We start from the raw sequence: 24,823 nt of genomic DNA on the forward strand, positions 1-24,823 counted from the left end.
CTCTCCTCCTCCTCCTTCTTCTTCTTCTTCTTCTTCTTCTTCTTCTTCTTCTTCTTCTTCTTCTTCTTCTTCTTCTTCTGATCCTCCTCTTCCTGCTCTCTTTTTCTTCCTCTTGTTTTTTTCTTCAGAATGTTCATTATGTACAATATATATATATATATATATATATATATATATATATATATATATTCAAATTTAGATTGTATTCTTTTGTGAGATTTGAGTGAATGATTGTGGGCTGGTGCTGGGGTGCTCATTTGGACTTGGACTTATGCCTTTGGACAGTCCTCCTGTCTTGGTGGCAGTTCTCTTCTAGAAATGATCCTTGGAGTTACAACATGTTTCAAATCACTGCAGCCCTTGACATGTAATTCTACTGTGGTTTTAGCATGTTTTCATTTCATTATTTTTTTTATAAAAACTTTTCAGATATCAGATGCTCAGCCAAACAAATTATCGTGATTGTCGGGCACATGGATGGACCAATGATGTCCCTCATTGTGAAGGTACACATGCTTTCAAAGATATTAACTTCGACTCAAAATATTGCAAAATTATTTAAGCATATGCAACGTTGTTGTTGTTGTTGTTGTTGTTTGTTTGTTTGTTTTTGCTCCCTTTTATTAATTAGATATAATTGCACCATATAACCTGATGAAGAGTACTGGAGAACTTGGAAGCTAGCAGACTCTTTGGTAGAATTTTGTTTGGTCATAACATAGGTATTGCTTTCCTGTGGGTTTCCTCTTGGACCAGCATGTCTACCTTTGTTTTGTAATCCTTTGCACATATGTTTCAATTTGGGCCTTTGTGTTAGAAAAATATGGCATAACACAATCATTCCTTCTCTTAATTATAGGACTTTCCCAAATCCAATCTGATTGTTGCCGTCAATGCAAGATTGAAAAAAAAAAGTATACAAGATATATTAGCAAAAACATAGAGAGCAACAAAACACATACACAAAAACATACAGAACAGTGTTTCATCCATGCTGAGCAAATAAAAAACAGGTGAACTGAGCTGTCAACTTAACTGCAACAGAAAAACATAGCAAATTTTCCAGTAGCTACAGGAACGTTAATTGTAGGGCTGTGCAGGAACCACCTGATCTGCTCTGGATCCTGATCCAGACCTTATGGATCAGGTCCGAACCACTCTGGATCGATTCGGACCTCTTCTGAACTGATCCGGAGGTCCAGAGGTCCGGATTCCACCCCCCCGCATAGACTTACATTGGAAAAGAAAAATGCCTATACCTTTTTTGTTTTTCAAGATACACACATGTAACTGGGCACCGTGATAGCTTCTAAATATTAGCACAATATTAGCACTTCAGAGGGAACACTGTGTTCCCTTTGAAATGCTGTTGTCCTGAAATGCACTTTCACTATCTCCTTCCAATACACTTTATTCTGAAGGTTTATTGTGGTTTAGGTTTAAAAATTTCCTAAAAATCAGGGGATGATCCGATTTGCTTCAAAATTGGCACGACTAAGGACCTATTTAGAAGCTATCATGGTACCCAGTTGCATGTATGTATCTTGAAAAGTGGCAGAGCTGAATGCAGATTTGTAAATCAGAGGAATGGTTGAGGGTTAAATCGTTAAAAAATCGCTAGAAATCAGGGGATGATCCGATTCTCTTCAAAGTGGCCAGGCCTAAGGTCTTATGTGGAAGCTATCATAGTGCCCAGTTACATGTGTGTATCTTGAAAAATGACTGAGATAAATGCAGTTTTGTAAATGGGGGTGGAAGCTTCAAAATTTCCCTAAAAATCAGGGGATGATTCGATTTACTTCAAAATTGGCATGAATAAGGATCTATTTAGAAGCTATCATGGTGCCCAGTTACATGTGTTTATCTTGAAACATAAAACAGGTGTTTTTCTTTTCCAATGCATAATAGGTGTTTTTCTTTTCCAATGCAAGTCAATAAAAAAAAAACACGGTTGGACCCAAAATGGTGTCTGGAGCTGCGGATCAGCCCGAACCGATCCCCTGACCTGATTCGGATCTGAATTTAGGGGGTCCGGATCGGCCCGAACCAATCTGGATTCGGGGATCTGGAACGGAGTGGAGCACAGCCCTAGTTAATTGAAAGAGTTGCAGTAATTACATGACTTTTTTCTATTGTTGTTGTTTTTCTGACAGATGAAGAACTATCTTGCTAAACCTTACAAGAATGTTACTTGTTTTACAGTAAGGAAGTGTTTCCCAGTAAAAGGACCTGAAAATGGAAGGATTATTATGACTGGAATACAAGACCTGGACCAAGAATTTCTATTTGGTCAGGTGGTACGATTTGAATGCAACGTGGGCCTCAAACTCAAGGGATCTGAGCAAATCTTTTGCACAGCCCACGGAAACTGGAGTGCATCTGTACCCAAATGCGAAGGTTAGTGTATACGTATGTATGGGTGTGTATGGGGGAGCAGGGAGAGAAGTGATCAAAAACATTAGATGAAGAGGTCCTATCAACATTCCTGTGCCCTTCCGGGCTGAAGCAGCAGGAGCAGCAGACACAATCTTTGCCTTATCGTCCTCCATCTTTGGTGATCTTTTGCTGACTAGTGAGGGCGCTTTGGAGGGTTAAAGCAAACCCTTTGGAGGAGGCTCAGGATATCTTGTATCCTGGCCGTTCCAGTCTCCTTCCCAACCCGTCCACTGGAATGCTGCCTTTCCTCCTCCTCTGAGGTTGCTTTTCTGACTTTGGAAAGCAGCCAGCACAATTTTTCCGCACTAGCTGTATGGGGCGGGGGGGGTGGAGATCTCTGACTTTCTCCGACATTGGAAGTTATTTTCCAAGCAGTCCTGTGGTTTCTGATATGCTCTCCCAGGGACAGTAGGATTAATCTCTCCAAGAGTTAAGGATTAGAATTTGAAGAATAGAACAAAAGCTTCTTTGCCTCAGCCTGGAAAGGGAGCAAAGTAGCACCAAAGTCTCTCCATGCAATTATAGGGATCACATATTTGAAAATATGTAGCTTTGGCTAACTGAAGCAAGGATTTCATGAATCTTTGAATTTATTGACTATCTCATTTCATTGAGTCATGGAAGTTATGGATCAGTAACTGTTTAAAGAAAGCAGAGAGTAGGAATAAATGGGATAAATGGTAAATTCTCCCGATGGAGGGAAGGAAATAGTGGGGTCCCACAGGGATTGGTATTTGGACCAATTCTTTTCAGCTTGTTCATATATGATCTGGAATTAGGAGTGAATAGTGAAGTGGCCAAGTTTGTTAAAACACAAAGGGATTGTGAAAAGCTCCAAAGAGGTCTCTTCAAGCTGGGAGAGTGGGCATCCAATGGCAGATGCGGTTCAATGTAAGCAAGTGTAAGGCGATATACGTTGAGGCAAAAAACAACAACACCCAACTTCAAGTATAACCTGATGGGATCTGAGCTGGCGGTGACTGAACAAGAAAGAGATCTTGGGGTTGTGGTGGACAGCTCGCTGAAAATGTTAACCCAGTGTGCGGCCACTGTAAAGAAGGCAAACTCCATATTAGCTATTATATGAAAAGGAATTAAGGATAAAACTGCCAGTATCATACTGCCTTTATACAAATCTACCACACTTAGAATACTGTGCACAGTTCTGGTCACCACACCTAAAAAAGGATTTTGTAGAGCTGGAAAAAGTGCAGAAAAGGGCATCTAAATGATTAAGGGGCTGGAGCATCTCCCCTGCAAGGGAAGGTTACATCAGCTGGGACGGTTTAGCTTGGAAAAAAGGAGGCTAAGGGGAGACGTGATAGAGGTGTACAAAATGATGCATGGTATGGAGAATGTAGATAGGGAGACTTTTTTTCTCCCTCTCAAAATACTAGAACCCGGGGTCATCCCCTGAAGCTGATTGGTGGGAGATTCAGGACAAATAAAAGGAAGTACTTCTTCACACAGCACATAGTTATATTATGGAATTCACTACTGTAAGATGTAGTGATGGGCACTAATTTGGATGGCTTTAAAAGGGGTTGGATAAATTTCTGAAGGAGAAGGTTATCAATGGCTACTAGCCCTGATGGTTGTGTGCTACCTCCAGTATCTGAGGCTGTAAGCCTACATGCACCAGCTGCAGGGGAACATGGGTGGGAGGGTGCCGTTGCACCATGTCCTGCTTGTTGTGGGTTCCTGGTTGACAGCTGGTTGGCTGCTGTGTGAACAGAGTGCTTGACTAGATGGACCCTTGGTCTGATCCAGTATGTCTGTTCTTATGTTCTTATGTTACTGGGCTTGAATCTGGCCCATTCCCAGTGAGAATGATAACAAGCTCCTTCTCCATCTTGATCCCATGTACTGTTGAGTAAATCTTACTCAAAGATGTCAAAGACTGAAATCAGAAGGAGAGCCTTAGAAACACAAACACAGCAATTTCTTTTTCCTCAAAAAAAAAAATTATAATACATTTCTTTTCAATTCAAATGATCACAGCAGATATTGATTAGAAACCTTTGTTCATATTTTACAATAGAAATAACTTGCGAACCGGAAGATATTGAACATGGAAGTATAATAGCTCCAAAGACACTTTACAGGGATGGCGATCGAATACAGTTTTCCTGTGATCATGGCTATAAACATATCGGGAGATCTGATGCAATATGCACTCATAATGGATGGAATACAAGGCTTGCATGTACAGGTTTGTATGTTTCTAATCCGTAGTGCTGCCATGGTTACAAGGAAATCCTATGCATGTTTTGTCTGAAGACAGTCCCATGGAGTTCAGTGGGGCTTACTCCTTAGTAAGACTGTACATAGGATTGCAAGTTTGGTCAATTGAATTTGGTAAAAGGGACGAATGCTTACAAATAAAACAGATGGAAAGCACCATCTAAAAGCAACATTTTATTTATTTATTTATTGCATTTTTATACTGCCCAATAGCTGAAACTCCCTGGGCAGTTCACAAAAACTAAAATCATTCAAAGTATAAAACAAACAGTATAAAAACATGATATAAAATAAACATTAAAAACTGATTAAAAACATACCATACATGATTTTAGCTTTCACAAATTCATTTTACTTGAAAACCTGATTGCAGAGTGACAGGAAAATCTACAGCACTGCATTCAATGCTATTTTAAGGGAAACAATCACTTAAAGATCTAAAAAATATTTTCTTCTTCTTTTGAATCAGTGGGTTTATTCATACATATATTTAATTGATTGATTTAAAACCCCTGTGATTTTCAAGTAAAGTTCTTTAAGTAGCCTCAGTAATCCCATAATTCAAATTTCTGTGCTTTAATAACCTCGATTAATTAAATGGTCAGAATCTGTTGCTCTCTTGTACTGTCTTGAGCAGATCTGGTGACTACTTTGACAACATTTTAATATTTGAAAACCAGCAGCAAATTCCCCTTTCTTTACTCTTAATTAATCAGTATTAGAGATGGCCAATTTATGGGTTCTCAGGGGCTGCATTATTCCTCAAAGTGTTCTGGAACCAGATTGTGGAATGTGTTGCACAACCCGACTCAGTCACGGGTGGTCAATTTCTATAATCATTGGTGCCACATAGCAGTGAGGGTTTCCCACGTCTAGTGGGAGCATTATCCATAACTTTAAAGGGGAGTTCTCTCCAACTCTCAGCATTTGCAATAGGGATCTTTCCAGTTCCCCACTAGGATCCAGGTGTCTCCCCTGCATCCGCCCTCTTTTTGCTAAGCCTTGGTGATCGCCGAGTGTCTGGGAGCAGTCTGCCTTCATAGCCGTCCCCACCTGTTGTCCAGCCCTCATGATCTCCTTCCTTGCAAGGAACGGGACCGCAATGAGACTTTGACTTATGGGAAGAACAAGCATTTGGCGGGTGGCGACTCCTGACCCTCCTGCTGTCAAGAGCTTGTGGTCTCTCCTTCCTAGAAAGGAAGGGGATCGTGTGGGATTGAGAGCTGGTGGGGGCAGGAGTCATTGTCACCACACACCAAATGCTCATCCTTTCCTCCTTGCAAGGAGGAGAGGACCAATGTTTGGCACTCAGCAATGGGGACTCCAAGGGCCACACTTAGCAGCTTGGCCTCTTCCAATAAGGGAATGTTGCATAAAAGGCAACACTCCCTTACTGGAACGTAACGTAACGTAATGGTGGGGTGACCTCTTCCCGGAAGAGATCACCCCACCATTTTGTGCAAAATTGCAGTGGCTTGCAAAGAGGATGGACAGCCCTCCACAGCCTCATCAGATGCTCACCGACCCACCCAAGAGGCTCACACAGTGCCGCAAGTAGGGGCGGCTCAACAAGTGACCTGTGAGTTGGGCACAGGGGAGTTCACCCCTCCCTACTTTGGAAACAATGGCCGGGTTCACAAGTCATTTTAAGTTATGATGGATTAAGCTACTCAAAATAGCTTATTTTAAAAGTAAGCTACGGTTATCCCACACAAAATCAGGCACTTTTATGAGTTTATTTATTAAGTAGTTTATTAAGCTATTGTGCATAGTCTGAGTCATCGCCCCTATCCCCTGTCCTGCTCTAGTTTTCCTGCCTCAGCAGTGTCCCTGTTTCACCCATTGATGACATCACACAAGCCTGTTTTAACCTTCCATAATATCCCTATGAGAAGGGGAAAGGGTGGGGTCACATACAGGGGTTTTATTTAGCACTTCCAGCATCACCCTGACAAGGGAGTGGAGGTTCAAGACCCAACAGTAGTTAGACAGAACATGGAAACAGAGATCTGCCAGCTGGAGGAGAATGGCGCCAGCTGTTTTAAGCTCTCTTGCCAAGCAACTCAGTAGGTGACCAAATTAACCGACTGTTCACCACACTAGCTGGGGTTGGTCTCGTTGGCCTTATACGCCCCTTCCAACTCTACTATTCTGTGATTCTATAACCCATGATGGGTTAAATAACTCCCTTTGCAGACCATTGGTTATCAAAGTGGCTTATTTGGGCCAAATAAGCTAACATGGGTTTAAAAACTCCTGACAGACAACACGGTAACCCACTATGGTTTAAATAAATCATCCTGGCTTATTTAACCAACCTGGGTTATCATGACATCCAAACCCAGTCAGTGTTTCTTTCCTTAAGAAACAAGCTGGGGGCAAACTATGAGAGCCAGTGTGGTGTAGTGGCTAAAGCACTGGACTGGGAGTCGGGCGATTTGGGCTCTAGCTCCCACTCAGCCCTGAAATCCCACTGGGTGACTTTGGGCCAGTCCACGGACTCTCTGCCCAACCTACCTCAGAGGGTTGTTGTGAGGATAAAATGGAGAGGGGGAAGATTATGTATACTGCCTTGGGTTCCTTGGATGAAAAAAGGTGGCATATAAATGTAATAAATAAATAAAATAAAATAAAATAAAATAAACTATGGCAGTTCTATCAGGCATATATAATAAAGATATTTTCAGGGGCAGAATAGAGCCAGTGGGTGTTGGCCATCCCTGTTTAAGACCAAACAGCCTCTGACTTGAGCCTTTTTGTCATTGTAACTATTCATTGTATCCTTTCTTATCTGCTCTGCCCCACAGAACTGTAAAATCATGTATTTTCCACAGGCTGCATAGTGGTGATACAGTTAGTCATGAATAATAGCTGAAGAAGAAATTTGCGGCCAGATGCATTCTTGACTGAATTTCCTTATTTATATTCTTTCATAGAAATTATATGCCTCCCTCCACAAGTACAAAATGGTATTTTCCAGCCTAAGGAGAATCAGTACAGGTATGAAGATATCATCCAAATGCAGTGTGATCGCGGGTATAAGGGCAGTGGACAAATTTCCAAATGCACTGAGAGTGGATGGACACCTCCCCCCAAGTGTATGCGTAAGTAGCTTTCTCTTCGCAGCGTCAAAACACAACCAACTGAAATTTAGTGCAATCAGTTCCATAGTTCATGAATCAAATGCTCCTTATCATGATGGATAGGATGAACATGGAGCGAGGCCATGTGACCTCATGTATACTCTGATGTATTACTGTGGCAGAAAAAAATTCAGGGCTGTGCATTGGCCATGGGTTGTGGGATGGATTGGAAGGGGGGACATGCCGGTTTAGGTTCCGACGACATGACAACCCATGATGCATCATGGGTAATTGGGGAAATGGGGTCAGAGAAAGGAGAAATGGGTTCTAAAGATACAAATAATTTATTTTCACGAAGCCTGATGCATTTCGACCTTTACTGTATTCAAAGGCCTTCCTGGGGGGGGGGGGGTTATTAGAAGATAGTATCTGCAGATTTCCTCTAGCAAGATAATTGTCTCCTGTACTAATCTATGATGACTAATCTATAGCCCCTGAGGGAGCATAGGAAGGGTGAGGCAGTGGACCCTTCCTATGTTTTACACTTGCTCATATGGAGTGCACAAAGAACATTTGCATGCATACACTTGTAGCACGTGCACAGGATCAAGGCCCTTTTACAGTGAGCAATAGGTTGCATCCTTAAAATATTATGTGAGGATCTTTCCATATACTTGCTCTAGTACAAATCACTCATTTCCACACTGGTAGTGTATTGTGGACATGGCTAGTTTCCCTAACTACTGGTGATTTCCCCCCACAAAAACAGCACTGATCTGATCCTAATGACTCAGAATCAGGGGCATGTCTGCATGGGGTATTTACTCCGTTGTGGCTGTGAACTTGCGCACCTTTGTTTAAATGATGCAACCACCAATTCGCAGCTGCATCATGGTATCCGTCCCGCAGCTGTGCATTTTCACAGTGCCATTTTACCGCATATTTTAACTTGGCTCTGCTGTCGCCGTGGTTCTCTGCGCATGTGGCATTGGTGGGGCGAATGTGGCTTAGGATGGTGGGCATACCGATTGGCAGAAGGGAAAGTTGCATGGGGACAGGAGCGTGGGGAGAACGTGGGTCTAACCATGTGCCCAGAAGTAAGTCATTGCCTTCAGTTGACACTTTGATGAGTGCAGGAGCAGAGGGATCTAGAGAATTCCTTTGTCAGCCCATTTTTGTTCAAAACTGTTCTCTTGGGAATGTGGGCTCAATCGCTGCGTCTTGCTTTAAATATTCTTTGAGTGCTGTGTAATCATGCTTACACTAAAGTAGGGTTGGGCAAACTGAGTTTCAGGATTGGTGCGAAGGATTGGTGCTTTGTAAACGCTTCTCTCTCTCCCTCCCTCCCTCCCTGCCCTGCCCTGCCCTGCCCTGCCCACTCTCTGGGCTGCAGCCACAGCTAGCAGGGGGAAATTGTTATTAGCACTGCTGCTGCTCATTCATTCACAATATTGGGGTTTGGGCTGCCTTTGTGGGACGGACGCAAGAAATAAGAGACGACACAAGTGCTGGAGTTAAACTGGGCCACTTTTATTCAAGATCTGCAAAGGGGGTTCTCCTCAGGCATCCAGCCAGGCCTGCGTGCAGGCCTTTCTAAGTGAACGGGCGAGCTTTCCTGGTCCAGCAGGTGGCGCTCGGTTTCGCCACCCTGCTGTCCATCCCCAACCAGGGGTAGGGAGACCTTCCCTTGTCACCCCCCAACCCCTGCCCCCACGGGCTCAAGGTGGGGTGAGCGAGGTCGGCCTCAAAGGTGGTCCTTATCCCCCGGCCTGGCCACAGGGCTCAACACCGGGAGCCCTCGGGAGTCACCAATCACTGAAACAGTGCCTTGGAATCTCGCCATTATATTCCCTCTGGATGCCTTCTCTACCTGCCTTGAAATAGGTGACCAAATCGCTAGCAGCCGAATTGACCTAGTTATACTCCCCCGATGTCTCACAGTGTGGAGTAGGCGAAACAACTCACGTCCAATTCAGGGCGGGAGCAAAAAATTCCTACTCGGCCCCCTAAAGGCGACCCAAAGAACACACTGTCAACAGGGAGGGAGGGAGGGAGCCGCGGAGCACGAGGGCAAGAGGGCCTGGAGGGGTCAGGCGTCCCCTGATAAAGGTGCCCAACCCCTCCCAGTTCCCAGAGGCCCTGCCAATGCAGGGTGGCCACGTCTCATGCCCCGCCCACAAAACCCTCCCCATGCCCAGGCTTTGCCGGGCATGGCAGAATGTGCCTTCTCTCCACAAGCAAGTGAGGATGGATGTTTGCATGTCTGCTAGGACTTGACTCCTCCAATTCACTACACGAGCACATGAGAGATGGGGCGGGGGAAGCCTATTGATTCAAGGCCTCGCAGCTACGATGGAGCACAGCAGAGAGAGGGTGGGTGCCTGTTGATTCAAAGCTGCATAGCTTCAAGGAGGCATCCTTTCACTGCTATGCTATGGAGTTGAGCAGAAGGGGGAAAATACTTTCAGTGCCCCATCGTTTGTTGCTATTTGCTGCACATGACAGCTGTGTAAACTATGCACATTTAGACCGAAAGACATACAACACTGCCCAGCATGATTAAAATTTGAATTTAATTTGCACCACATCCTTTTCCCGAGGACACCAGGTTGGAGAAGTAACTGGCTGCTTCCTCACATAACACTGAGGGCCGGACATGGGGGCTTGCAGAGGAAAACAAGCCTGTTGATCTCAGTGGTCCCTCATGTCTGATCATTCACTGCTGCAATTCTGCTTTGTTTCCCATTGCTGAACTCACCTGCCTCATTCATAAAAGCAGCAATGCACTGTTTGGGGGCTTCACATTGCTTCAGGGGGAACTAGCCATTCATAAAAGCCGGGCAGAAGGAGGAGGCTTAGTTTGTGGTTGGAGCTGGAGGAGCTGAGGCAGCTGCTGCTGGCAGAGGGGAAATGATTCTCCTTCACTAGAAGTTTCCCTGTGCAGAAGAGGATAGAGAAGGGCAGGAGGCAAGCTGTTTTCATTGGCCAAGCAGCATCAATAGGCTCCACCCGCTCTACCCCAAAGTAAGGTGATTTTGACGGCAGCCTGACAGGTCTTTAGGAACTGTGTTTACTCCGCTTTTCTTGCTTTGTGTGCTGCTGATGGAGCAAAGCTGATTTCCTTAAAAAACAGATTATAGCCCAATGCAGTTCTCATTCAGTTCTCATGTAGACACCCGCCCCCGCCCCCGGTTGTAGGTAGGGCGCAATCCGCAGAAGGATTTTTGGCCAAAAGGGTGTGAAACGTATCCAAAGTCACGTTTGTTGAATTTATTTCTCTATCCTTTATTTTGATCTCTGGTTGTTTAGTGCCACAGCTATGGCACAGAGCATCTCTACAGCAAGGTAAATTGCACTGTTTACCCAGGGCTGTTGTGCTTCCTGGTTCTTGGCGCTATTGATATGAGCTGATTACACTAGAGGAGAGGGATAACAGGGTGGAAGATCCTGCTGTTTCCTGGTTTGAATAGAGGGAGCTCCTCCCTCGCTCCCTCCCTTCCTGGCATGTGTGCAAAGGAGGGCAGGGAAAGTCTGCTGTACTGTTTTCTCACAGGCTCCAGGAAAGCCAGGACTTATTTCTGAGTAGACACAACACCCTCAGCACAGTTTCTTGGGAATAAGCCCCATTGAACACAATGGGACTTACTTCTCAGTTGACATAAGACCCTCAGCACACTTATTCCAATAACAACAGCAACAACAACAACAACAACAACTTTATTTCTTACCCGCCTCTCCGTTCTGATCGAGGTGGGGACTTAAAGGGGTGCTCTTGGTGGGGTGGGGTGGGGGATCAGATCTGCCTCCCTTTGTTTCAGGGAGGCATTTTGCCCTCTTCTCCCTTGATCTCAGACATGGGAAAGTCCTTCTTCCGTAAGTTCCTAGCTCAACCTCAGCTTTTGACACTGCCACTTTCGCACCATTCCAAGTTCATCCCAGCTTTTCTTTGATCTATTTTATAACGGAATAAGGGGAAGAAGCCACAGGAGACGTCCCGTCAGATGCTGAACATCGTCAAAAGGACGCACGAACTTCCGGAAGTGGCCAGCCATGAGCGTGCTCAACTTTGCTCGTGTAAAGAACCCCATAACAAAGCAAGTTGTTGTTGTGTGATAATTGAACATGGAAGAAAGAAAGAGGTGGAGCCAGTTGCAACATGGGCTGTTGGCCATGATTGTGTTTTGTCCTTCTTCTTTTTCCCAAAGCCCAGAGGAAATAGCAGAACCAATGGGTATGTCCTGAGGGGGCTTCTATCCCAGACATTTACCTCTTTCTGTCTTTATATACAAGAGGAGAAGCGATCATATTCCTCGGCAGCTACACTCGGACTAACAAGGCAGCCTCAATGAAAGAAGCGTAGCCCCAAGTCAGCTTAAGAAAAACAGTGGAATATCTTTTAAAAGTTAATAATTGTGCCTTGCATTTCTCTCTGTCTCATCTTTTCCAAATCAGTGGGCTGTGACTATCCCATTATAGAAAATGGAAGATTAGATGCTTATTATGAAGACAGGAGGGTCAACAACATTCCAGTCTTACTCGGACATCCAGTCCAGTTCAGATGCAATCGTGGTTTTCTGACATCAAATGGGTATGAATCGATACGAGTTCAGTGTACCAGATCGGGCTGGAATCCGGAACCAAAATGCCTCAGTAAGTCAATGTTTCCCTTCCATTTTCTCCTCTTATCAGGAATATAAATTATCATACATAAATTAAATATGCCTCTTCCGTGCCATTTTCATCTGGTTTTCTGGAAAGACGGGAGCTGTTGCTCAGCACTCTATTTCCAGTTGTAAACTTAAAATGCATTATTTTTTAAACAGTGAATGAGACAAATACTTGTTTCAATACACATATTGTAAGGTACCGTTAGTGAGCCATGTTTGGTTCCTGCTCATTGTCAGATAGTATTCTACTGTTTCAAAACCTGCCCCTATGCACAATATAGATAAAAGCCAAGATCCAATCAGAGTATGTAAGCTGTAGTTATATTACAGCCTGTGGGTGCAAACTTTGCACAAGTAGCAGCCGTTGTAGAAGTCATCTTGCTCCCAATATGCAAACTCTTTTTTAGCTCCATATAAATATATATGCAACTACCGACTTTTAAAATACTTTATGATGAGGCTCTAGCATAGGAAAGCATATCACATTTGTCAAACAGTAAAGAAATAAAAATACAAGCATGCTTTTTGTTTATTTGTTAATACTGCAGTGTGACCATCTCCTTTTATTAAAAATGTAAAAGTGGCCCTCAGTCCAAATTTTCACCTCTGGTCCTGTGTTTCATCTCCTGGAGTTGGGTACATCAAGCAAGTTTCTTAACATCTCTTAGAAAAAAGTGTGATCTGAGTTAGGGTGGCCAGGTGTCCTGTGTTCGAAGGGCTTCCAGAGAACCACCCTCTATTTGGAGGTGTGCTCTGTTTCCAGGGCTGTCATGTCCAAATCCGGTTTAAAGATAAATAACCATAAGAACTGTTGCCCACTAACTGTTAGCACCTGAACAGCAGATTAAACAGGCAGGCACAAAGGCCTACATAGGAGCAGAAGAACAAGAGCCATTCTGGATCAGACCAAACTGCTGGTTGGAACCCGCAAGCATGACATGCACCCTTCCATGTGTATTCCTCAGCAACTGGTATAAAGAGTCATACAGCCTCTGATACTGAAAGTGGCATATAGCCATCAGGACTAGTAGCTAGGGCTGTGCACAGACACCCCCCCCCTCGGATCCTCTTAAGGCCGATCTGCCCATCCCCCCCCTCCGCTTGAAGCCAGGGCCTCAATTGAAGCCCGCAACGGACCACGATGGACACAGGTGTTATAAAAGCAGTGGAGCATGAACCAATTAAATCCAATAAAAGCAATCGTGATGCATCATTTCGGGTTCAAAGAAAAGCTTTTTTTTCCACTTCAGGTACCAAGAAATCTCTTTGCAGAGATCTCTTTTTTTTTTTTAATTTACAGAAGTACATGCATAAAATCTTTAAACTGTGTCAGTTATAATACAGCATCTTTAGTAATAATCTCCATAATATGCTTTGATAAATGCTGTAACATAGGCCGTAGCTAAACCTAAGGTTTAACCCAGGATCATCCTGGATTCATCCCTGCCGAAGCTCTGGATGCCCTGTGTGGCACTTAGATGAACAGGTTTGACCCCAGGACAATCCTGGGATAAACCTTAGGTCTAGCTACGGCCATAGTTACTGTTGTGGCCCAAACATTACGAAGACGGTTCTTATGGTCCAATACGCCTTTATTGATAGAAAGGAATTCACATTGCAATGGAGAGAAGATGTACCTCTGCCGAGGAGCACCCTTCTCTGAGGTTTGCTGGGTCTGCCAGCTGTTTTATTAGCAATTTCTGGTCATGTAAGCATGAAACAATTGAGCATGTGCAAAGGGCGCCTGCTAACTCAGTAGGAAAGTTAGCCAACCAGTAGTTCCTGTATTTTCTGTGATTAAACTAGCTTCTTCTTGTAGCAGGCCAGTTACCTGGGCAACCAGGTCCAAAAGGAAAATCTAACCCCGCAGCTAGAAAAAAAGGAAGTCTGCCTCACCACAGATGGGTGGGTGGGTGGGTGTCTTGTGAGGCACAGAAAGCATTTTTCAAAAAGCTACTGCTATTAAGACAATGCCCAATGTCTGAACTTTCCATCCCGATTGATCAGACATGGCTTCTCTCATGTCAAAATATGCTTATGGCCATCACATTACTCTTCTTGCCCTTAGAAATATGTCGAGATGATGTACAAGTGCCACATGGTCGGCTCCATGGTTCCTATTGGGGGAGAGAGTACATAGAAGGTCAAGGCCTTTCATATACATGCGACAGGGGATTCTCCCCTGCAGATCCGCACGCAAGGGCCAGGTGCACAAAAGATGGCTGGTCACCCAATCCACTTTGTGTCCCTGAAGGTAAGCTTTTTGAAATGTCCTCTAACCTGATAATACGCAATCTGGGAAGCTAGATGTTGCCTTTCCTATTGTGCTGTAAATCGCATTTTGTGTGTGTGTGTGTGTGTGTGTGTGTGTGTGTGTGGAGTGGTGGCATCTCTCAGGTAAAGGAGGATTTAAAGGAGTTTTTATATACAAGTGGAAACTCATGATGATGTACAACGAGGCGTTGCAGTGGAGGCACCTGCAGCACCCATCACCTCTGTGACATCCTCTTTGCATGAGAACACAATGGCTCAGTTCAGACAACACATTTCTCAATGGTGGTTTTAGAACTCCATGGTGGAGTTGTTACACACTACGGTTGAGAAATGTGTCATCTGGCGGGAAAACTCCACCACGCAGTGGAGGTTTTTTTTAAAACAACAACACTCCACCCTGAATATCCACGCTGTGCAGTGGAGAGTCCCAGCACAACTGTTGTGTTCTGTGTTATCTCGGGGGCTCCGTGGAGTTTCTTGCTGCTTTGAGTGGAGTTTCCCCACTGGCTACAGAGTTACCTGGCTAGAGTAGCCAAATGAGGAAGTGCCACTCTAGGAGAGCTGCCGGGACTGTTTTTTCACAGCAATGGCTGATGGGATGTCATCAGTAGGACTGGGGTATGAGAGAGGGTGGAGGAACTGTCAGTCAAACATCACATTGAGTTTTACTCTACTCCACATTCACACAACAGTGGAGTTGGAACATGTTGTGTGGGGAGTACCTCCTAAAAACTCCACTATTGAGTGGAGTTTTCACTCTGCGTAGAGAAAAGTGTTGTGTGAATTGAGCCAATTAGTAACATGAAGGGAGGGGGCAGGTCCACATGTATGCCCATGTGGTCACCAAACCATGCACACGTGGATATAGCTGGGCTTGGGAGCAAGCACCGCTCTCCATCACCTCCCCTTCCTTGCTGTTCCTGTTCCTGCTACCAGGAAGGTAGAGCAGAGAAGTGGGTTGCCCTTCCTCCCTGTGATGGTCCCTCACTCCATTGTTTCAGTTGATAACACTGCTCTGTGGAACAGGGAGATGCAGAGGGCCATCAGCTTGATTGCACCTGACTGCCCTCGCCTGCCCTGTGGAGCCTGCTCTGCTCCCTGGTTGACTGGGGAGCAGCAGTCAATAAAACAGTCTAGACGCTGGGTGGAGTGCAAATGGTGCAAGCCATGAAGTTAAAATTCTCTAGAGCGTAGAATCGCGACTATTGCATGGTGGTGCAGGCAGCAAAGGAGGCTTACTTGGCTTCTGCCATTGTGTGCTAAAGTCGATGTCTAACAGAGCACTTTCGAGTGATCTGGAGGTTGTTAACACTCTCCCCACAAAATGGGACACTGGTCCCCTCAAGGACCCAGGGTGATCTTTTTGCATCACACTTTGAGGACAAACTACTTATTTCGACAGCAAACTTAAGTAGTTAGTGCAATTCCAGTCAAGGTGTCTGATACCAACATCTACCCAATTTTGTGGGATCAGTTTCAGCTGCTGTGGCCTGTTGATGTGGACAAGGTGTTTGCAGCAATGCGACTGACCACATACCCTCTCGAGCCTTGTCCTCCTGGCTATTAAAAGGAGGTTTCACTGTGTGGGTCCAGGGTGTGGTGAATGCTTCTCTACAGGGAGGGTTGGTCCCTGCTGTCCTTAAGGAGGCAGTAGTGCGAGCACTCCTGAAGAAGCCCACCCTGGACCCGATGGTATTAGACAACTACTGCCCGGTTGCACATACCCCTTTCTTAGGGAAGGTACTGGAGAGAGGGTCATGGCAGAACAACTGCAGGCACTCTTGGAGGATACTGATTATCTGGAGCCATTCCTGCCTGGGTTTCAACCTGTTATGTGACTGAATCAGCCTTGGTCGCCCTTAATCAAGAGAGGGACAGGGGGAGTGCAACTCTGTTAATTCTGCTCAATCTCTCTTCATTTTTTGATACCATTGACCACAGTATCCTCCTGAACTAACTTCATTGGAGGCACTGTGTTACAGTGGTTTCAGTCCTACCTGCAGGGTTGAATTTAGAGAGTAACATTTGGTGACCATTCCACAGCACCTTGGCAATTGAGCTCTCTTTTCCCTAATGTTGCTTAACATGTACCTGAAGCTGTTGGGAGAGAGTGGAGCAAAATGCCATCAGTATGCTGATGACACCCAGCTCTATCTCCTTGTGATATCTGAATCAGGAGATGCTGTGCAAGTCCTGGATCTGTGCCTAAACTCAGTAATGGGCAAGGTGAGGGCTATTAAACTGGCAAGACAGAAGCCCTGTGGGTGAGTGGTCTCCAAGTCTGAGAGATAGGCTCATTGCATGTTCTGGATGGGGTTGCACTCCCTTTGAAGGATCAGATTTCATAGTTTGGTTATATTCCTAGATCCAGCATTGGCACAAGTGACTATACCAGCTCGAAGTGCCTTCTACCAGCTTTCTCTGACTTGCCAGCTAAGGCTTCTCCTGGACAGGGATAGCTTGGCCAAAGTAGTACAGATGCTACTAACTTCAAGACTAGATTACTGCAGTGTTTTCAGTGTGGGACTGCCCTTAAGGGTGTTCTGGAAGCTGGAGCTAATGCAAAACACAGCAGCTTGGATGCTGTCAGGGAGCTGCCTCTTTTCAGTATGCAACTTCTTTGCTGAGGGAACTGCACTGGCTACCTATTTGCTACTGGGCCAGGTTTAAGGTTCTAGTGCTAGTGTACAAAGCCCTAAAGAACTTATGACCGGAATACCTGGGAGAGTCCCTTCTCCCTTACCAACCTGCCCAGCCACTACGGTCATGAGAGGGCATGTTCCTGGTGGTTCCACATGGACCTATGGCCTGATTGCAGTCCTCCTGGAGAAGGGCCTTTAGTGTGGTGGCCCCTTTTCTTTGGAACTCTGTGCCCCTGGAGGACAGGCAGGCACCAACTTTGTGTTGTTTCCAGTGCCTACTAAAAGAGTCCTACTCCAGGAAGCATTCCTTAATTGACCAGCCATGGTTTTATTGGCATTACATTTAAAAACAAACAAACAAAAAACACATTCACCAAACAAACCAATTTTAATATTTGTTTTAATCTTTTTACCGTTTTACCTTAATGTTCACTGCTCCAGAACTTTTTAGATGTGGACTGGTATTCAAATGTTGTACATAAATAAATAAATAAATAAACAAACAAACAACAGAATAATAAATTAAGAATAACAAACTTTTTATAATAATTGTTTTAAATTTTGAATCTTAACAATGCTGTATGTGATATAGTAATGTATGTATGTGTTTGGGATTGTCTGTTTGTTATTAATGTTTTTATTGGTTCTGGTCAATGGCCGTAATAAATTTATCTTAACAATGTATCTTAAAAATGTCTTAGACCAGATTTTATTAAAGAGTTACATTATAACATTTATAATGTAGTTTTTGTATTTATTTTTGTGAATTGTTGTGAACCGCCCCAGAGAGTCTCAGCAATTGGGTGGCATAGAAATGAAATAAAGTAATAATAAATGATAATGACAGGCTAAATTATATGATCTGGTTCCCGGCCAAAGCACTGGCTGGACCTTCTCCAGCTGACAACAAGGCTGAGGAACTGGCTCCTCTGTGTGTAGGGTTTCCTGGCTGGGGACAATCCGTATGCACCAAAGACATGTCACTCAAGTCAGTGGCCAGGTGAAGCAGTGCTCCTCCACTCAGTGCCTCAGTAGGGGTGGGTTTGCCTGCCCCACATCTTGTCCGGTTTGGGATGATTCAGGGCAGCTCAAGCTGCTTTGACTGGGTGCCGGGTGGAGGAGTGTTATCCCATCTGACACCTTGGTTGGAGAGAGCTTTTGCCTGCCCTTACTTTTTCTCCACTGGGGAGGATGTGGGGCAGATTGGGAGAGGGAGTGGTGGGCTAGGTGAATCCCCACTGTTAGCTCTAATCTGCAATGACAGCGGGGATTACTCTCCCCACAGTAGGGGCAGGGGAGATGGGCCAGCCTGGCAGGCCAAATTTGGCCCATGGACCAGAGGTTCCCCATCCCTGCTCTAGCCTATAAAAGTTCATGCCACCAAAGAGTTTAGTCTTTAAGGTGCCACAGGACAGACGCAGAATTAAAATAAACATATACTGGGAAAATTCCACACATTGTCCTACAGTTTGTGGTTCTTAGGGGAAAAACAACAATGTAAATGTTGTTTAATATTTGATCCTAAATAGAAAAATGAATATTTATCAGTGTTGTGGGTTAGGAAACGTTCTTAATATTTTTAAAGGGGAAATGAAACTCTGTCAAATCTGTAGAATGATTCTAAGGTTGATTTTTTGTTTAAAAATCAGCCCTCCTAAAGGATGAGTTGCATTACTTCATCAGACAGTGTTTGTATTGATAAATTCTTATAATATTATCTCTCTGTTATGATGGGGCTGGACTTCACAACTTGCTAGTAGAAAGTAACACTTGGCTCCCTAGCCCATGCATAATTTGTGACCCTTTTAACTAATATCTTCCTTTTTTCCTATTAGAAACACTACATACATGTGAAAACATCCCTGTGCTTCATGGCTTTTTCTTTGAAACAAGGGAAAGGTTTCCTCTCAACGAGAGAGCAAAATATCGCTGTCAGAGTGGCTTCACGACTTTAGAAGGACACAACACAGGAGAGACACAGTGCCTTGTAAAAGGATGGGAACCAGAGCCAAAGTGTGTCCGTAAGTAGTTGAATGCGTAATGAATTGTTATTAATTTATTTCTTACCCGCCTCTCCATTTTGATCGAGGCGGGGAACAACAATAAATGACAAAATACATAATACTCAATTCAAACCTAATATACATTGTTAAAAACATCCTAATAGCATCTTAAAATTCCACTGGATTCTATGGTATCCAATGAGAAACATGAAGCTCTGTTCCAGATCTTACGTTGGGCTCACCTGAGTCAAACTGGGCCTCCAAGTGGGTCATAGTTGAACCATGTTATTTATTTATTTATTATTGCACTTCTATACCACCCAATAGCTGAAGCTCCCTGGGCAGTTCACCAAAATTGATGCTAAATACTTTACCTAAAATGATATTTAAATACCACAATATATTCCTCTATTTTTTCCAAGTAGACTGAAAACGAATTCAATAAACAAAAAACCTACGGTTTGCAAAACAACATTAAGGCTGTACAGTTTTCAACCAAGCACGAAAAAGCAGGGAAATTGGGAATTAAGGCTCACAAGCCTTAACGCCACATCCTCCCTAAGGAGGCTGAAAGTACCAGTGAAATTATCATTCTTTATTATTATTTATTTATATAGCGCCATCAATGTACATGGCAGATAAACCATGAGGACAGGATGGAGAATAGGATATGCAGAGGTGACTGTGGGGTTGTGGAAAACTGATGATGAACAACTTAGAGCCACCTACTTCTCTTTTTTTTTTGTTTAGAGTAGCCCTTCCCCAACCTCGTGCCCTTCAAAGGTATTGGACTACAACTCCCATCATTGCAAGTCAGTATGCAATAAGCACTCAGAAATCAAGTAATTTAAAGAAAGAACCTGCATTTGTCTTTATTTTAATACAGTACGCTATATAACATGGGGAAGTCAAACTTCATTTCTTATAAGTTTAGCTGCAGATTACATTTTGTTCCTGAACAGGTAGGGGCTTCTCTCTGGGATTAACATACGTCTTCAGTTCAAAGTCAACTACAGTGCAAGTATAAGCAGAATCAGCTGATATACTCTGCAGTGTAGTTTAGAACAAAGCCAAAACCTATTCTTTGGATGAGAGACAGCATTTCAAGTTTTTAATCTCCTAATATGAAAAACATGGGAAAAAATTGTTCCAGATATTAAGCTTAGCAAGGTCTCTCAAGATATTACTTTTCCTCAAATTCGCACTTTATCTACATATTATAGCAAAAAAACCTACTTCAAACTCCTATAGATTATCTACAACAAATGCCTATCCCATGCCATTTTCTCAGATGGGCTAACTTCTGACTTCTGGATCCATTTGGGAAGAAATATGAAAATCCTGTCTGGAGTGGTCATATGTAGGAGAGAATCAGTGGGGAAAGGAAAGCATCCTCTTGTGTCCAGCAAAAGCGACCTCATAGAGATGGTAAAGGGAGCATTTCCATAGGTGGCGAGGGGAGTTACCCCATATCCTGAGGCCTCTCCAGCCTCCTTCCCTGCCCCACTGTGACGCTTCAGCTAGAAAGGACAAAAAAACCCTTCTAGCTAAAATACAGGATGGGAGGCAACTCGGAGGCAAGGATCAATTCCACCATACTTGATACTCATTAGTCTCCTGTTTCGGAGGCTTACGAGTATCAAGAGTAGATCCTATAGGATTCTGTCCTAAACTCACTTGTTTACCAAATGCTCAATATTGTCCAGTTGATATGCCTCCTGGAATCTTCCATGTTGAGTTTCCCTCTAGAGGAAGTAATGGATGTGTAGGCAAGACCACATTGACAGGCACCACTTCTGGGCACAGCTAAAGAGCAAGCCACCATGTTCATCAAAATGTATTTATAGGTTTAGGAACATAAGAAGCTCTCTTATACTGAATCAGACCATGGGTCTGTTTAGCCCAGTATTGTTGACACTGACTGGCCACTGCTGTCTGGGGTTTTCAGGTGGGATTATTTCCTAGCCCTACCTGGAGATGACAGACATCGAACTTGGGACTTGCAAAGCATGTGTTCTACTACAGAAGTACGGCCCCACCAATATCACTAGTGGTAAGTGACATCTGTCAGCTTGGTTGTTTCATAGTAGCTAGAGATGGGTGAGATTTTTTTGATAAGAACGTTCCAAAATTCACATAGTTCTTCATAAACATGTTAGAAAGTAGGGATGGACAAATCTCACAGTTTCAGTCTTCTTCCCCATTTGAATGTTTTAGATCTCAAGTTTGTATCCCTGTGTATTCATTCATGTTTGTTGTCATGTCTGATTTAGGGTTGCCACTTCTTTTTTCTGACAGGGTCCTCCTCTTTATCAGCCATGTAGCAAGATGGCAGAACATGGTCCTCTCCCTGATGGGAATAGCTGTACCTTTAAATTTGGCCAATGCAAATAGTTGAAAATTTCATTTTAGTTGATATTTTTTCATAAGTTTACACGTTTCTTCATTAATGGGATGGAAAGAACTTGAGATTTAACCAATGCAAATGTGGGAGGAGGTGAAACCAGTAGATTTGCCTATCCTTAGTGGTAGCTCTTACATTACTTCCTCCATATACTTGCATCTAGAAGGTCATCCTGTGAAGGGGCTTTTAGAGGAAAGAACAATAGATCATTAATAATATCTATCCTTTGTTTCTTCAGAAACATGCTCAAAGCCATCAGAAGAGAATGCTATCTTCAACACAACAAAATCAGTTTTCTTACCTGAGGAAACACTTAACTATCAATGTAAAGATGGGTTTGAAACCCTTAAAAAGACCTCTGGTGACCAGATCGCATGCACAGGGAATGGATGGGTTCCAAATCCTGGATGTCAGTGTAAGTTAATAAAATACCATTGTTGGTAATACCACAGTTTTTCATATCTGCATATTTCATTCTAGCAAGGGTGGTGTTCTTGGTGATTTCCATTCAATTACACACACGGGTCACTAATTCTAAATCATCTTCCAGAAGCAGATCTTTCAAATATATTAGAAGTAGTGCTTTGGGACAATTCAGTATGTCATACCAGCCATATCCTTCATTTTCTCCAAAATCTACTTCCAGTAATTTCTCATATTTGGAGATGGCTGAAACACATGGACCTGGTCTGCACCTGGGGCCTGATCTATAATCATAAGTCAAATTATATAATTCATTTCGATGTGGTAGGTAAAATTCAAAACTGGATTTTAAGAATTTGAACACGTGAAACTGGATTTTGTAGTAATTTTCCTTCAGTTTATTTTTGTTAATAATTAAATTAGTATCCATTAATTTATTACATTTCTATACTGCCCAATAGCCAAAGCTCTATGGGTGTTTCACAAAATAATAGAACGTAATAGAAAACCTTTAACATACACAAATTTAAAAATGCAGAGGCCTTCTGAGATTTGAGGAAGGTTGGCTGGTCTGGTGTGCCATTCATCCCACCCTCTCTGAGGAGATCTCTGTCTTATAAAGGGACATTGCCTGATTCTACAGCTGCTGACTCCTATAAATAATTACTTTAGTACTGAGGTAATAAGGATTGCATTTGTGGGGGAGGGGGGCTGTCCTCTGAGTCTGGTAAAGCCACATCCTCTGACCTGGAAGGTCCTTGAGTCGCAGATGACAGCTCACTGGATGATGCCTTCTCCACCTCTGAGGCAGAGGGGGGAATGAAGAGAAAGAACATGACTCATATTTAGTATCATCTAATCTGCATCTTTTCCATTGTTGCCATCTCAAACTATTTCAATACATTGCAGCTATCCTCCAGACCTTGTGAGCCCTCTGAGGCCAAAACTGGGCTAGTGGGCCATGCCATGCCTGACCTATGGACGGGGCTGTGATGAACCTATGAGAGCTATGTTACCCAGCTTTAGAGAGCACTGGCACCAGAAGGTGTAGGTGCAGGTGGCCTCTCATCAGCAAAGTACATGCCTTAGGACTCAGAAACAATCAAATTCCTCAGGAGTAAGAGGGCTCCTTTCGTCAACATGGTGTTCTGACTATAGAAATTTGATGAGAGCATACAAGAGTAAGCAAAATCACACAAGCAGTAGAGGTCTATCAGAATTTGCTAGCATTGGTCTTCATTTGGCAAGAGGCAAGTGAAGTTGTGAACATTATTGAATGTACAGGGACATGTCAGAAGATAGAGATAGGGGCAAGGATGAAGAGGAAGATAGAGATAATCAAAATGTGATGGGGTCCACTGAAGTCAGACATATAATACTGATTTTTAAAGGTGTGAACATCCAACAAGTAGCATAAATGTCCACCAGAATTCCATGGTTCAAGTTAAAACCAACTGGGATTTATTTATTTATTTATTTATTTAAAAATAGCAGACTCTAATAAGGTTGCATACACTGATTTGTATCCTAAGTGAACTAAAAGTTCACAACAAGAAAGACATTTCTGTTTCCTCTTCCTGCACTGTATCCCATGTTTTACAGAGGGGCTCTTGACCCTCTGGAGAGACTTTTCATGGGTTGCAGCAGGAGGGAGGAGGAGCTGGGGACTTTTCCTTCCCTGAACCTTTTAAAGTTATCGCAGAATCCAAGATTTGAGCTGATATCAAAACTTTTTGCAAATGTATTTACTCACATTGCCCACCCCCATCCCTTCATTGCTTGAGCTGCCATCCTCAAAACACCTCATAACTGAGAATTACAAGAATATGCACTTTCAGCCATTCATGCGCAAGTACGGCTTGCCATTGAGTTCAGCGGCCACTCTGTAGCACACCTTGGGAAGTGCTTTTAGTTCAGGAAGGGAGCAAATCAGGAGATTTATTATGCTCCAGAGGACTGGCATGGCTGGCTGGTTGGTTGTATTCAGCTGAGTAAGTAAAAGATTTTTAGCCATTATAAATCCTTATAATCAGTTCAAGCAAATCCTTTTCTTGCCAGCGCTGAGTTCCGAATAAGTTTGTTTCCAGCATAAGCTGGTTCTGAACAGTGTGCAATATGCAATGGTGACTGCCCACGAGTGGCTAGCCCTGGTGATTTTGTTGCACAAGCAGCACCCACTTCTTGCAGAACCGTGATGGAGATTTAGCTCTTCTGGGGGCAACTCTTGTTTCTGGAATGGGACAGGTTTTCAGAATTCACATAAGGGAGATCCACCGACCTGCCCTATTCTAGAAATGAGCATTTCCGCTTGTTTTGGGGGGTCACCTTAAAAGTGCTAAATCTCTGTTGTGCAAGCAGTGGGTGAGTCTTGTGCAACAGAAGTGGTGGGGCTGGCTGCTCACGGACTAGATGTGGCAGTGGGCCCCACTCACAAACAAACCGCATTGGATACTGCCCAGTACTGGCTGACTGGTTCCTGTGACAACATGAACCAACTTTAGCCCTGTCCCAGAGCAATTTTGCAACTCCTTTATAAACTGTTTGTGCAGCACCAAAAATAAAAGTATGAACGAACATCAAAATGAATAAATATATATGAAGGATTTCAAAAAAATGAAAAGGCTGACGAGCCTCCTGAATCTAAAAG

General features: G+C 43.6%; 1 protein-coding gene across 1 annotated transcript in view; it reads left to right on the forward strand.

Annotated features, from left to right (window-relative positions):
• The window catches only part of CFH (complement factor H), a 60,121-nt gene that overhangs the window by 13,765 nt on the left and 21,533 nt on the right, over positions 1-24,823 (forward strand). Inside the window, exons 4-11 of the mRNA XM_063135054.1 lie at positions 430-506; positions 2,203-2,397; positions 4,478-4,648; positions 7,617-7,784; positions 12,216-12,413; positions 14,499-14,684; positions 19,182-19,367; positions 21,992-22,168. Of these exons, the coding sequence (XP_062991124.1) occupies positions 430-506; positions 2,203-2,397; positions 4,478-4,648; positions 7,617-7,784; positions 12,216-12,413; positions 14,499-14,684; positions 19,182-19,367; positions 21,992-22,168 (1,358 nt within the window). The remainder of the gene's footprint in view (positions 1-429; positions 507-2,202; positions 2,398-4,477; positions 4,649-7,616; positions 7,785-12,215; positions 12,414-14,498; positions 14,685-19,181; positions 19,368-21,991; positions 22,169-24,823) is intronic.

This window comes from Elgaria multicarinata, chromosome 1 (genome assembly GCF_023053635.1).
Source record: "Elgaria multicarinata webbii isolate HBS135686 ecotype San Diego chromosome 1, rElgMul1.1.pri, whole genome shotgun sequence".
Taxonomy (NCBI): domain Eukaryota; kingdom Metazoa; phylum Chordata; class Lepidosauria; order Squamata; family Anguidae; genus Elgaria; species Elgaria multicarinata.